General features: G+C 46.6%; 3 protein-coding genes across 8 annotated transcripts in view; 1 reads left to right on the top strand and 2 right to left on the bottom strand.

Annotated features, from left to right (window-relative positions):
- The window catches only part of NHEJ1 (non-homologous end joining factor 1), an 80,430-nt gene extending 65,380 nt beyond the window's left edge, over positions 1-15,050 (bottom strand). Inside the window, exons 1-5 of one of the 5 annotated variants that reach the window (XM_059168013.1) lie at positions 14,956-15,050; positions 10,484-10,660; positions 9,602-9,814; positions 3,398-3,536; positions 2,734-2,792 (exon numbers count right to left, since the gene is read on the bottom strand). In XM_059168013.1, coding sequence (XP_059023996.1) covers positions 2,734-2,792; positions 3,398-3,536; positions 9,602-9,814; positions 10,484-10,660 — 588 coding nt within the window. In that variant the 5' untranslated portion in view covers positions 14,956-15,050. The other 4 variants (XM_059168010.1, XM_059168012.1, XM_059168011.1 and 1 more) reach the window with 4 other exon arrangements.
- The window catches only part of SLC23A3 (solute carrier family 23 member 3), a 52,175-nt gene that overhangs the window by 28,897 nt on the left and 8,207 nt on the right, over positions 1-15,071 (bottom strand). The window contains exons 13-15 of one of the 2 annotated variants that reach the window (XM_059168003.1): positions 13,134-15,055; positions 9,602-9,814; positions 2,734-2,792 (exon numbers count right to left, since the gene is read on the bottom strand). In XM_059168003.1, the coding sequence (XP_059023986.1) occupies positions 14,766-15,055 (290 nt within the window). In that variant the 3' untranslated portion in view covers positions 2,734-2,792; positions 9,602-9,814; positions 13,134-14,765. Of the gene's footprint in view, positions 1-2,733; positions 2,793-9,601; positions 9,815-13,133; positions 15,056-15,071 lie in introns of those variants that run through there. The other variant, XM_059168004.1, reaches the window with a different exon arrangement.
- Positions 12,585-13,205, top strand: LOC131827964 (proline-rich protein HaeIII subfamily 1-like). The gene has a single exon (XM_059168886.1). The coding sequence runs from the start codon at positions 12,585-12,587 to the stop codon at positions 13,203-13,205; it is 621 nt and encodes a 206-aa protein (XP_059024869.1).

Raw genomic sequence — 15,071 nt, 5'->3', positions numbered from 1 at the left:
TGACCGTGAGGCCCCTCTGACATCAGCCCTGCTCCACCCCCCCCCCGTCCCCCGCACCTTCGTCCCAGGCTTTCTGTCCCTGGTTTGTTTATCTTCCTATGTTGCTTATTTTGATGGCACATCCTTTCAGCTGTCTTAGGTGACCCCATGACCCTTCTGTGTCCTGTTTGTAGGACCCCAGACAAGCAGAGTCACTGAAAAGGTGCAGTGGCCATAAGAAATTCTGCAGTCCCATGAGGAAGCTGGTTCTAGCAGGTACGCGGGACACTCCGTGATCCTGGAGGACAGTGCAGTGATCCTGTCCTTGCGAGATTGGGAGTATGCCACACTCTCCTAGCCCTTAACCCTCCTCTAACTGGTGTACAGGACCCATTAGAGCAGCAGAACAGGGATGATCCCTCCTCCTAAACGTCCAGCTACAGCAACATGACCTTAGGCAAGTCACCTACCCTGTCTGAGGCCCACCTTCTTCACCCAGGAAATGGAAAACTACAGCTACCTGTTTCTCAGATCCTTTGAAGATATATAAAATTCTCTAAGTCTCTGTGGTTTGGGTGTGGTCCACCCAGGGCTTAGAAGACCAGTATTCATGAAGTAATTGATTCCAAAACACCAATATGCCTCCTGGGCTACCCCGAGCTTCTGTATGCTTTCTCATTCCACAACTGCAGGGTTGTGTCCTGCCCCCACCCCTGCCCCCAAAGCATGGAAGAGATGAGCTTCCAATTGGACAAATGAGAAAACAGAGGCTCTGGGAGCACTGATTCAACCAAAGCTGCAAAATAAACCAGGAGAAGAACCCAAGACCCCAGATACAGAGGTCACAAGCAGCACTGTATCCACAGGCCACATTTCCCCAACTTTCATGAGATCCCCCTCACCCCCCCGTTCCCAGCACATGTTTATCAACATCTTCTTCGACAGACTTATGGAGAACCTGCTACTCCTACGCACTGTGTTCGGCACAGGGGACATAGAAATACATTCGATGCAGTCCTTGTCCCCAAAACGTTCAGAGATCAATAGAGGAGAAAGGCACAGTCTCACAGACATATAAACACCAGAATCTATCACACAGTTATAAGTGGTAAAACAGAGGTAGGAACCAAGGTAGGACAGCAGCAGGGAAGAAGGATTATCTTTACAGGGAGAGTCTGGAAAAGTCTCCCAAAGAAGTCAAAGCCCACACTTAAAAGACTAATAGAAATTTACAAGGTAGATAAGGCCAGGGCACTGGGTGTTATAGATAAAGGGAACAATGCATGCCAAGACGTTAAGGCTAGAGGAAGGCATTTTGGCAATCCAAAGTCATTCTCTGTGACTTAAAGCATAAAGTTCATAATGAAAAATATCAAGAAACCAAGCTAGAGGGGTATGTGGGCACCGGATCAGGAAGGGACCTTCTGCTGGGCTAAGAATAAGCCTTGCATTGTTTAGCTAAGGGGCTGGGGCAGGGAATCAGTATGTCGCCCCCAGCCTGTGTTAGCCTCCTTAATATGAAGACTTAGAGACGGAGGAAGCTATCTGACAGAAAAATGGCCGAGGAAATCTCTCTGTGGCAAGTCTAGGTTTAATGGTCTCTCTTTCCCCATAAAGACTTGAAATCTATTCTACTTCAAGATGTAACAGTGTGAGCTTCTCTTCTTCTCCAGAGTTAGACTGCTTCAGTAGATGGACTCAGCACTCAACTTGCCTTTTTTGTTCTTAGTGTTAAGCTCCGAAGCATGATGGCATCTTTGCTCAGCCAATGTACAGAGGCAGAACAGAAGGTTCCAAGTCAAAAACACCTGCTTTCTTCCTGCCCAGCCCTGGGAAAAATATCAGTTTCATATTCAAAAGAAATATGAGTCACAATCCTTGTCCACAAGGGATTTACAAAGTAGCCTAGATGGCAAGACAGAAATACGAATGATCTATACAGAACACGATATTATAATAGCATTATTTGCTTACATAGTGAAGCACCAACTTGGGTCACATGTATAATTAGAAAAAAGGGCAATAATGCTAAGGTACCAACTGTACAAGCAACAAGTCCTAAAAGAGTTAGAGAAGGAGAAGATCAATATTGACTGGTATTATCAAAGGTCACTATTATTAATACTCCCCCTGTTTGGCATTTAATAGATGTTTCTTTTGGCCAAGCTTAATCCTTAGAAGGGAAACCTAGGCAGAAGCTTCTGACAGGCCACAATTATCTACTCCCCATTCATTCCTTTGCCAGTCCCCTTGTATAAACACTGTGATTTTCCACAGCCTACTGTGCCCACAAGACAGTTCCCAAATGGTAATCCTGTGCTTTTCACCTTCCTCTGCTGTGGGATATTGGAGGGGCCCAGACCAGTAATAATGACTAGCCCCCCCACCCATTCTATAATCCAGACCTGCGATCAGATCTTAACAAGCAAAAATGGACCAACTGGTCAACCAAACTTTCCAAGGTTAGGGAATTCTAAATGAAATTCCTAGGGATGTGAACAGAGAGATGTTTTTACAAATGTTGACCAGCCCACTTCTGCCTTTTATATTCTTGCCCCTTATTTCACCCCATCTTCCCCATGGGCATCTCAAGTTTTATCAGATTTTCTATAGGCAACTTATCCAGAGAAAGGTTTTCCAAGCATGCAAGCCACCTAACACCCAAAATGCAAGTCAGTACTCAGGCACCTAGAAAGAGAAAATAAAGCAAAACTGTGCAAGGGGAAAGGAAATCCTTATCGTGATATACTCTACCTCTACCATAAATTGTTCCAAGAAGGAATTTTCTTCAAATGGCTCTGTCTTCAACCGATCTGTAATAAGAAGGGATACAGAAAAGAAATATTAGTCTTAGGATGAGTTTCCTGCCTGTGAGAAGGAAAAGAAAAAGAGCCCAAGATTTCTGGGGAGGGAGCACAAACACGTGCAACACCCAGAGTCCACTGGGAGAAGGGATGAAAGTATGTGAGGGAACAGGAGGCAGAGGAGAGGGCAATCAACCACACAGGACATGTCCAGTGGCGTGTACACTCTAGGCATTCTTCCTGCCACAAAGACGAAGGTCGAACTGAATTTTTATTCTGAAGCTGGAACTGTGCTTCAGAAGGTCCCAAGTGTGTGTTGCCTGCCCCCACTCCCCAGTTTTATACAGCTGTTGGCCCTTTTCCAAGGTCTGTCCTTGCCATTGCCCAGGGCAGGGCTGGATGGGTTACAGCATCTATGGGTGACTCGGGTGCCAGTCGGGTCCTTGAGGCAGAGGGAAGTGTCACCGGCATCAAGTCTCCAGTTACGGTCAGGACCCAGCACCCCACCTCCTCGGGGAAGCACCCCTCTAATGCAGATGACCCTCCCCTTTCCTGAGTCCCTTTAACCATCTGTCCCACTCCCCACCCAACACCCCCAAAGAATGCCCTCTCACCTCGGCTCAGCACAGCCCCACTCTCCTGGTAGTCCTGGATCTCTAGATCTTTCATACGAAGCATGGTTGCTAGCTCCCTCACTTGGCACTGCAAGGTCAGACTCATGCCCATGAGAGGACGAATCAGATGCTGGGAGACCTTTCATGCAAGAGATATCAATCAGCCAACAGGCATGGAGTACTCCCCACTGTTTTAGGAACTAGAAAAATACTGCAAAATAAATGTTTTCACCGGAACTTACCATTTCATAAGCAAGGAACCCATTGGCATGACTGTAACAATATAGTAACAAAATAGGTAGGTGAAAGAAGTTCAAGGGTTTTCTTTGTAGCCTAGATTAAAGGGTGGGAAGAACAGAGGAGGACACGTGGAGAGGCAGCCTGGGGTGGTGATTTTAAAAGGTTGGTAAGAGAAAGGTGTTGCTTCAACTCTCCACAGAGCAGGAGACAAAAGCAGAAGATCCAAGTAGAACTTTAGGAAAGTGGGCGTGGCTAAAACAGAGTGTGCTGGCTGGAGCATAACATTAGACAAAAAGCAACAGACAGTAGAGAGCCTTGGAATTTGTCTCGGATTAGACCCAGACACTGATTACAAGCCAGTTCAGGGCTGACGATAGCCCAGAATGAGCCCAGAGTTTCACTCTGCTCCCAGGAAGGTCACAAAGTCTGAGATCATCAGGACAGAAACCAGCCAGTCCCCGAGAGGCCAGCCTAGGAAGGAAGAAACTCGCCAGCACACCTCACTCCTAGGTGTCTTCCAAGGTAAGAAGGACACAAGCATGAGCACACCATTGTGCCGCTGGGACTGTGTTCTCACGTAACAACGTATAACTATAGAGAATAATCCACCCGCACAAGGTGTCCACTAGCCTGAGAAAGAAAAAAGCCTTAGCCAAAGAAAGTAACTAGAATCATTCATCTCTTTGTGAGTCCCTTTCCCTTCCCCCAAAGAGATGAGCCCAAGGAGTCACCATGAAGAAATGCCCAAGATCAGAGGTCAGCAACTCATTCCGCATGGGCCAGGGGGTCAATATTTTCAGCTCTGGGGCCCATACAGGCCGTCACAGTGCTCAGCTCCACTGCTGCAGCAGGAAAGCGACCACAGACAACATGTAATACATGACGGTGGTGGGTTTCCAATGGAACTTTAGAAAAACAGGCACTGGCCATCGTCAGCCCACCCCCCAGGCTTCTCTAAGGACAGAGCACAAGAGAAGAGATTGGGGGAGGTGGGGGTGGTAAGGGTTAGAGCCCGCAGCTTCTGCACCACCACCAGGACCCGGCCAATGCAGGGATACTGATGCAGAGTAGAAGACCAGAAGTCAAATGTAGTTGTAAACATCCGTCACTTCTCACCATCATGCTGCACACCCCAAGCTGGCCCTGGTCCTCAGTTCAGATCCTGAGGATAAGCAGGAAGTACGCTCAAAATGAGACCAAAGATCTGCTTTGGGAACATTCACCTGCTCCAGACCCAACCCTCGTTCCTAGGAATTGTTTGGTTAGGTTTGATCCCGTTTGGGGGAGATCAGGAGGAGAAACAGGGGACTCCTCAGATGAAAGCAAGTCAGTGTTTGGAGCGGGGAGCTGAAAGTAATCAAAGTTGGTAACCAAGGAGCATTGCCTTCCCTCTGGTGACAGCCCTCAAATAACAGAAACTCCTTAAAGGGACAACCAGCCTCTCTCTGGGAGCCCACCTTAACAGACATCTCTTTGAGTGGTGGTAAATCTGACAACATGAAACAGAATGAGAAACAGTTATTAATCAATGTCATGTCTAATTAAATATGGTAAGGCCAGAAGTTATTTATCAGACTCCAATGTCTATATAGCCAAATAAATAAATAACAGTTAAATATTTCAACTTCTCAAGTAATTTCATAAAATTGGTTATGTCACTCTGAATCACTGGAGTATAACTCATTTCAAAGTTAGATGCCCACTAACACACTAACTTAAATCAGAGATCAGTTAGTTCGGACAATGCCTGTGGTTGAAGTACTGGGTTTCAAAGCAAATCCACAGAAACTACAAAGAAAAATCTTGAAGTGCTTGGGGAGGTGAGGAAGATCCTCACCCCTTCATTTAAAGACAATGAAGAGTTGTGGTTTCACAAGTCAATTCAATAAATACCTACTGTGTGCCCAACACATACTGTGACCCCATGAGGCTTCTGCCCCCGAAGAGTTCACAACAGTTAAGGAGGTCAGGAAGTGTGATGGATAAGGAGGCAGGAGTTCCAATCTTTTCCAGAGGAAATCTATTTATAACATACCCCCCCCCCTCATCTGCAGATTTCCCATTGAAACGTAGACAAGCCAGAGGCGGGAGACCCAAATGGCTGTTAGCAATCCCAAGATTTATTCTATCAGGTTTGGATACAGCGACAAGGGCAACAGACTGGGAATTAGATCTAGATTCTAGCCCCGACTCTCGGAGCACCCAGATGTGAAAATGGCTTAATCCCAAGCGCTCTCATGGTCCTTAGGTTCTTCAAGGAAAAATTAGGGAGTCAGAGTATTTGCTCTCAAAGGGCCACAATAATGCTAAAGTTAAGTAATACTATGTATGGTCTTGGCTTTAATCTAAAAGCTCAATTAGGGGCACCTGGGTGGCTCAGTGGGTTAAAGCCTCTGCCTTCGGCTCAGGTCGTGATCCCAGGGTCCTGGGATCGAGCCCCGCATCGGGCTCTCTGCTCGGCAGGGAGCCTGCTTCTACCTCTCTCTCTGCCTGCCTCTCTGCCTACTTGTGATCTCTGTCTGTCAAATAAATAAATAAAAATCTTTTAAAAAAAAAATAAAATAAAAGCTCAATTAAAATCAGCAGTAAGGTGAGGACTGGCATCCCCACTTTACAGATGATGACGCCAAACCTCATAAAAATGCAATGACTTATCCCAGGTAACACAAACAGTCAAAGGGGTGGAGCTGAAGGACAAATTCAGTCCTGCGGGCTCCAAAGCCCGTGGGCTCTTCCTGCCACAAAACAAACAAACAAAACAAATTAAAAAACAAAACAAAAAAACCTGAGGCTGTGACTCCTAGAAACTATAAAATGGCCAAATTTGTGGAATATCAAGAATTACATTAGGAAAGGAAAGATAACAGCAACACCACCGAAGAAATGACATCTGCTCCAAGGAAGAACGGTGAGGAGGAAGAAGGGACGAAGGAAGCCGGCTGGAAGTGGAAGAGTAGAGACCTGAGGCTGTAGCCATCCCATCCTGTCCCGCACAGCCTGAGAACTTAGCGTGAACCCACCACCCACGGTACTCTCTTACTCTCCTGCGTGACTGGTAGGAATTTACATGTGCAATCTCTCTGGAAGACAATCTGGCATGAGCGGACCAAGATTAAAGGTACTAATATTCCCTTTTATTTAAGTTTATTTATCTATCTATTTATTTATTTATTTTAAGATTTTATTTATTTATTTGACAGAGAGATCACCAGTAGGCAGAGAGGCAGGCAGAGAGAGAAGGAAGCAGGCTCCCTGCTGAGCAGAGAGCCTGATGCGGGACTCCATCCCAGGACCCTGAGATCATGACCTGAGCGGAAGGCAGAGGCTTAACCCACTGAGCCATCCGGGCGTCACTAAGCTTATTTATTTATTTAAGCTATCTCTATACCCGATGTGAGGCTCAAACCCATGACCCCAAGATCAAGAATCACATGTTCTTCCGACCCAGTCAGTCAGGTGCCCCCAAACATTCCTTGTTTCAGCTATATTCCACGGCTGGGAATTGACTCGTACATCTACACTTAGGAAAAGTAAATTACAAGGATAGTCACTATGTGTAATAACAAAAGAATGGAAACAACGGAGGTGTCTACCGGTAGCCTGTCAATTAAATACATGTTGATATATTCATTAAGTAAAGCTCTCTGTTACCAGTGAAGAATATTAAGGCAGCTTTTCTAAATATGTTACGGTTTTTAAGTTTTTAAGTTTTCACTTTTAATTAAGTGAAAAGAGCAAGCTACTCAGCAGTGTGGATAGCATGTTGCCATTTATGAAAAGGCACATGTCCACCCAGATAGGTATTTGATGGTGTAAGTATATATACATACTTGCGTACATACAAACCTACTTACGGCTTTAAGAATGCACAAGAAGATGGTATCAGTAGTTGCTTTAAATAAGGAAAATGAGGGACTAGAGAGAAGAGTAGAAGGACCTATTTTTTCACTCTAGACCCTTCTTTAATTCTATTTGAAATGTTTGCCTTTTGCATGAATTGCTCATTGAAAAAAAAATGAAATAAAAACCATCACAAGAATGAGTAACAAACAAAAATTAGGACTGTGTGACCTCACAGACACACACACAAGCCCGAAATAGTGTCCGCCTACATCCTTGACCGTGTCCGCTGGCTCTAACATTTTCCCTGTAAAGCTTCCTCAGCCTCAGGGGTTTCCCTGGGCTGGCATGCTTCTTTTTTTAATAGTATTTTATTTTACCTTAATGTCTAATTGTTCACCAACTACCCAATGGTCACTTCTCCCCATGGCCAACCAGGACTCATTCCACTCCAAACACTGACGCTTCTTTTCTTATGGCAGCTTCCCAACTAGAGAAATTTGCCTAGAAGGGCTAACTTTCCTTTTATATATCATTCTTAGTGACAACATTATCATTCTTTACTTTATTATTTTGGGGGCAAATAAAAAACTACTAGAGCCCCTCAGCCTCCAGGCGGAACTACGTCCTCGGTCTCACTATTCTGAATTTCTAGGGCTGCCTGATGTAAAGTGAGACTAGTTGTGGCAGCAAAGAGGTGTTGGTCCCAGAACAAGCATTATTGAGGGAACAGCGCCCCCTGGTGTTGCTTAGAAAAAGTGACAAGGTTTTTTGAGCAGAAGATGTAGACTAGCACAAGGATGGAAAATTTCACAAAAAACACAATTAAAATCAACAGTTGGATGACTTTGGAGAGACTTCAGCCTCAGCTTCCTACTCTGAAGACGGAACAATACTACTTATTTTGCAGGACAGTCGTGAGGATTCAGTGACAAGAAATGTTCAGAAATGTATCTAATGCTGGTGTATTATCAATCCTGTTGCTGTTAATAAACTATTAATGAACTATGAATTGTTAATAAACTATGAATTGAATCATGCTAAACCCCTGCTTGAAGTTTTTCAGTGAATCTCCGTTGCCTTTAGGGTAAAATCCAAACTCATTAGAATCCCTCAAAATCTGACCACTGCCTACCTCATTTCTCACAACTCCCTGCAGTCAGGAAATTCCCCCACTTGTCCCACACTTATACATCTCCCCACCTCTCAAAATGCACTCTAGCCTAGAATGACCTCTTGATCTTCCCCCAGTTAGTTCCTACTCATCTTCAAAACTCAGCTCAGAAACTCTCTCTTCAATGGGGCTCCTGGGTGGCCCTGCTGGCTAAGTGTCTGACTCTTGATTTCAGCTCAGGTCATGATCTCAGCGTTGTGAGAATCGAGCCCCATGTCGGGATCTCTTAGGACATGGAGCCTGCTTAAGATTTGTTTTCTCCCAGGTGCCTTGGTGGCTCAGTGGGTTAAAGCCTCTGCCTTCAGCTCAGGTAATGATCTCAGAGTACTAGGATCAAGTCCCGCATCGGGCTCTCTGCTGAGCAGGGAGCCTGCTTCCTCCTCTCTCTCTGTCTGCCTCTTTGCCTCCTTGTGATCTCTGTCTGTCAAATAAGTAAATAAAATCTTTAAAAAGAATTTAAAAAAAAAAGATTTGTTCTCTCCCTCTACCCCTCCCACCTCCTCTCTCCCCATCACTAAAAAACAAAACAAAAACCCTCTCTTTTCAAGAAGGTTTTTCAGACCTTTAATCATCCTGAGTTTACCACAATCAAAGAATTTACCGTATTTTAACCTATTCCCTGTCTGTCTTCTCACTAGATGATGAACTCTAGGTATAGGCTATATTGTTTTAGATCTGGACACCCAACAATTAGCCCATAGTAGATGCTTCATAAATATTAAATAAAGTAATGAATAAAGATACCCAATAAAGCAGGTAAACCAAACCTTTGCCTGGTCCCTTTGCAAAGACAGGATGTACCAGTCAAGAATCCGTTTTGCCTTCTGTCTGGGCAAGGAAAGTTTTCTGGTTAAAGAAGAATGTCAAACTCAAAAAAATAAGAGCACCCAAGAGCCACCTCAAAGCAGCTGGCATTCCCCTCCCCAACTCCACAACTGAATTACACTCACCAGCGAAGGGCTAGCTGGGATGCAGTGGAAATTCCAATAAAAGGGAAGACCTGAGAGCTCACTGCGCACCCGCAGTATCAGTGCCTCGCCCACACGGTCACAGACAAAGCTAACTTTGCTGGGGCAAGCAGTGTCCTTCAACAACGGGCAGAGCAGCTCATCCAGATGACAGAGTAAAGCCGCAGGCGGGGCAGTCAGCCGCTTGTTCAGCTCCTAAAGAGACAACACGAGTTGGACAGAGTAAGGGTGCAAAAAGGAAACCGACTTTCCCCTAAGTCCCAGCAAAGGAACTTCTGGCTAAAGTGAAGACAGTGGGCTTGAGAGGAAGGGAAGACAAAAACAGGGGAACAGGAAAGAAGAAAACAAAAACAGAGAGCGACTGGCCTACTTCACCATCCTACCCTGTACTGTAACCAGTGCAAAAATGAACACACAGACAATATGGAAAGATCCTGGGGGGGGGGGGCACCTGAGTGGCTCAGATGGTTAAGCATCTGCCTTGGGTTCGGCTCATGATCCCAGGAACCTGGGACAGATTCTCTTATTGGGCTCAGACCTCGGATGGATTCCCTCCTTGGGCTCCCTGCTCAGCAGGGAGTCTGCTTCTCCCTCTCCCCCTCCCTCACTAGTTTTCTCTCTCTCTCTCCCTAATAAATAAATAAAATCTTGAAAGAGAGAGAGAGAAGAAAAGAAAGAAAGAGAGAGAGAGATCTCAGGGCTTTAGGTAGAAGGGCAGGACATTGGAATTGTCCCAATATGATTCCTCATCCCTTGGCAACCTACAGGTCAGCAAGCTGGCTGATGTGAACATACCCTTGACCTTCACTAAGATAGAAATGATATCTACTACCTTCCCGCAGCAGAACTTCTCTTCATGCTTACTTTGGCTCGTTGGCCGACCACACAAGTGTCCACCTGTTCATGCCACACCTGCTGGAGATCTGAAACCAGCAAGGCATACCCCTGTCTGGTGATATACGCCTTGGCCAGGAGGGAGTTCTCAGCAAGTTGTAGCCAGGCCCACGGCTGCATCAGCAGGCCTTCCTCCAGCTCCTCCATCTGCAGAAGAATCTGGATTTAGGGAAGTACCCCAGGACACTATAGGCCTGGGGACAGTGGCCCCACACAAACAGTGCTACAGCAAATCAGCCTTGTGAAGGACTCCTCCCTAATAAGACAGAAGGTATACATTTACATCTTACCCCCACACACACACACACATATCCTACCCCACATATAACCAGCTCTTACCCCCCCACACCCTATATCCTACCCCACATATAACCAGCCCACATATAACCTTACTATCTCTTGGCCACTAAAATCTAATTAGAATTTTATGTTATTTTTCAAATTAACTTCCTAAAGGGTATGAAAATACCTTTCTTCTGTAGTGTTTAAGCGTTGGCATGTTGGTCTCAGTATTTCTGCTTTCTAACAGGTGGGAACCTAAGCCATTCTTGTCTCTTTATCACATTCCTAATAAATACACCATGCTACCCTTTCCCAGAACTTCTAGAAAAGAAAGAATAGTTCTTGTCTTACAAAACATCGTAAGTCGGAAGTGTCATGAGCAGCAAATTCAAATTATTTTATCATTATCTAGAAATGAAACTCTAGGTCTCAGATTTTCAAATATATATAATATACATATATTATGTAATAATATATAGCAATGTATAACAATATATAATATTATATATAGTTATTACATAATAATTATATAATAATATATAATATAGATATCTAAATATTTATATATACACAGATACGTACATTCCCAGAGACAGGGATTCTTAATCTAGAGTCTATGCATGTGAACACTCTGGAATTATAGGCAAAATCTGTGCATACACACAGATAACCATTTGGGAGGAAGAGGTCCCCAAATTTGTCAAGTTTTCAAAGGGATCAATGACACACAAATAAAGGCTAACAAACTCTATGTCCAGAAGCAAACAAAAAAACCCCAAATCCCATTTCAAGAACCTGGATGACTAAAAACATAAAAACAAGGCACACCATTTCCCAGAGATGGAAACAATTAACTTCTGCTTCACTCGTCCCCCATACACCCCTAACCCAAGGTACTGCCCTCAATGACATCACACCCTAGAACTTCTGGAAATCAACTCTTCTGGTTCAACAACTAAATTTGTAGTCTTAATCTAGTAGATGTTCAGTAACTATGGCTACTGTACAGGAAATTCAACCATTTTTCCTGTTGGCGGGGAGTGATACAACTTCTTCACCACTTCAGTCTATAAATAGAAAGTGAAGTGAGGGGAGTGCCTTAGAATATAAAGAAAATAGTGAAATTTCTAGGATTTCATTCGCATGATTAACACGGTTCTGTTCCTCCAGTCATTTCGATCATGGTCTAAGCCCTAGTTCCTCCAACCATAACTTAGTTTTGGATGCATGGTCTTGTAACAACACTTAATTTGTGCAGTCAATAGCTGGGTGAAAAGTATATATTGTGATTTTTATTCGCAGCAGCCTCACAACCTTGCGTTTGGAGGATGGGACATCAGTCCCTTCCCCACGGGCTGGTACCACAGGGAAGGGATCTTGGAATGAGTAAGCTCCCCGTCACTATAGAGTTCCATGTTGCGAAAGGTCACAAATGCAAGTAAACAAGTGAAGCCGCCAAACCCTTCTGTCCTCTGTAGGCGCTCTGCAGTATGTCTTGTAAGAGTGCCCCAAATTGGGTTGATTATCCTGGCCCATCGCTTCGGAAAGCCTGGGAGCTCAAAACCCTCAAACAGCATGATTGTTTTTTGTCCTGTTTGGGGCAGGAATTTAAACTGTGCTCAGGATCAGGCCCCATAGGAAGGTCTAAAACATTCAGCACCAGACCTGGTGTCGGCTGCTCCCACAAAGCGCGTCCTGTTGAGTCCAAGACCTCTGTATCTCATTTTTTCCCCTTCAAGGCCGCCTTTAACTGTCAGGATAACTAGATTCGCCCGTGCGTTATTCTTGAATGAAGCGGGAGAGCGTCGAGGGCCAGCAGGAGGTCGCCAGAGAACCCGGGTCTGCACAGAGTTCCGCCCCTCGGCAGAGCTCCTCTCTCAGCGCAGTTCCCCCGTCATCCTGCAGAGGGCAGCAAGGCCCCAGCGACCGTCTAGACGGGGCCACGCCCCGGCCCTCTGGTGGGGACCAACCCTCGCTCGCTTTACCGCAGCCCCACCCCAGGAGCCCCGCCTGGCGGCGTAGTTTCCATCCGGCCTCGCTGCGACAGCACCGGCCGCACCGAGACAAGACTCCGGGCCCCTCGAGGGTAACAAAGCGGACCACCAGTCCCTTTGCAGCACCGAGGACCCCACCACCAAGCAGCTTCACAAACCCCGCCTCGCCGCCGGAAGGCGGGCTGCGCACGCGCGGCGCACGCGCCCCGCCCACCCCCGGAGGTCGCCGCGGCTCTCAGGCCGAGCGCCGGTCCCCGCCGGCTCGCCCGCGCAGGGTCCCCGGGGTCCCTCACCGCCCGGCGCCGGCCGAGTCCCGGCCCCGGTTCGAAACCCGCTCCACCTACCGTGAGGGGCCGCGAGAGCTCCAGCCCTCCCCGCGGCGGGCTGGCCCGCGCAAACCGAAAGGCCTAGGGTAGAGGCCTTTCGGGACAGAGGGGCGGGGCCCGGGCCCAACGTGGGCGGGGCATCTGGGCCCTCGGAGCGGTCGGATCGACGTCTTAGAGCTGGGGGTCCGCCGCGCCCTAGGGGAGCCGGAACGGGACTGGGCGGCCGGCTGCTATAGGACCTGAGGTGGTGGTGGGCGCCCCTCGAAGTCGCGCTGGCGGAGTAAAAAGAATGCCAGAGGAGGTTCGGGAGAGGGCTGTCTGGATTTGGACTTGTCAGTAAACTAAGATCACTTCCCTCCCTTACCTGTCCAACCGCTTGTTTTGTTTTAAATCTAATGAGGGGCGCCTGCCTAGTTCCGTCGGTTAGGCGGCCGCCTTCAGCTCAGGTCACGATCTGAGGTTCCTGGGATCCAGCCCCGCGGATCCTTGCTCAGCAGGGAGTCTGCTGCGCCCTCTCCCTCTGCCCCTCCCCCCACCATAAATAGATCGATCGACAGATAGATATTTTAAAAATAAATAAAATAAGGAGGTTGAACTTTACTAGATAATCTCTCTGGTCCTCACCAGCGTTCCAACCGTTTCAGAGAGGATCCTTCTTAAATGCATAAATCCCATCGTTTGACCTCATCCTTTCTCCTGTCTTCATTTCTCCTTCCTTTTAGCCCCATATTTATGCTCCATCACCACAGAAAAACTTGAAATCCCTCAACTCCTTTTCTGCTTTGCACAATTTATGGTTTTGCTCCAGCTGGATACCTAAGCTTGAAATACTCTCGCCGCCCACTTTACAGGAGCAAAAATCCTCCTCCCGTCAAGGCCTCGATTGGTGCTGCTTTTTTCAGAAAGCCTGTGTTTGCCTCTATCCACAATCAGAATTAATTTTTTCTGGGGCGCCTCGGTGGCTCAGTGGGTTAAAGCCTCTGCCTCAGGCCATGATCCCAGGGTCCTGGGATTTAGCCCCACATTCGGCTCCCTGCTCAGCGGTGAGCCTGCTTCCCCCTCTCACTCTGCCTGCCTCTCTGCCTACTTGTGATCTCTGTCTGTCAAATAAATAAAGTCTTTTAAAAATATTTTTTTTCTTCCTTTTGGCTTCCATAACATTGTTTTAATTTTTATTACAGGCCGCCTTAACCTTAGATTTTAGTTAGTAATCACATAGGTCTTTATAATGATAGGTTCCCTAAAAGGGCAGGGACCCTATGTTATCCGCATCTGTAGTTCCAGAACCTTGCACATGGAAGGCCTTCAATAAATATTTGTTAAGCGAAGGCTGGGGTTTGACCATAGATAGTTCAGATGCAGAATCTCATTCATTCGATCACAGCCCACTAAACCGTGGCCCTTGCCTGGAACGTGGAACAGTTAGGCCTAATTAATGTTTGTTGTTGTTATTAGGCCTAATTAAGAAAAGGAAGGGCAACACACCTATTGGGAAATGAGACCTTCAGGTGGGCCCATTTCTCATAGACACACACACACATGCGCAAACACACACCTTCTTCTCAGGAGAAATTAGAACTTGGGAGCTGACTCTCCAGCAAGCTGGGAGATACGGTAAACTAACCAGGGAAGGAGTAGGACTCTCGGTAATCACTGGGACCCAAGATCTTGGCTAGACTCAGGACACTGCTCCGCAAAGCCAGGCAACAAATCAGCTGTCTCTCCTGGCTCAGAGGGCCCTCCTTCCTTATTCCCATGGTCTTCAGGCAGCGGGCAGAGGCAATGGAGGGGCTGGGGGATACAGTTATGCAAGTTTTGGGTGGGGAAAGGAAGCTCATACTCTTTGGCAGCCTTCTCTCTGGACTTCTGAGGCAGCTGAGCCTCTTGGGCAGTGAAAGGAGATTGCAGCCCTTGACCTAGGCCTCGCTCAAGCCTTGTGCCTGCAAAAGAAAGGTT

The sequence above is a fragment of the Mustela lutreola genome, chromosome 3, assembly GCF_030435805.1.
Source record: "Mustela lutreola isolate mMusLut2 chromosome 3, mMusLut2.pri, whole genome shotgun sequence".
NCBI lineage: Eukaryota > Metazoa > Chordata > Mammalia > Carnivora > Mustelidae > Mustela > Mustela lutreola.
Note: the sequence above shows the minus strand (reverse complement) of the source record. Positions and strands in the feature narration are given on the sequence as shown.

What these genes read in the sequence shown, in the direction of transcription:
- LOC131827964 (XM_059168886.1), top strand. Translation starts at nt 12,585, where the DNA reads ATGAAGCGGGAGAGCGTCGAGGGCCAGCAGGAGGTCGCCAGAGAACCC.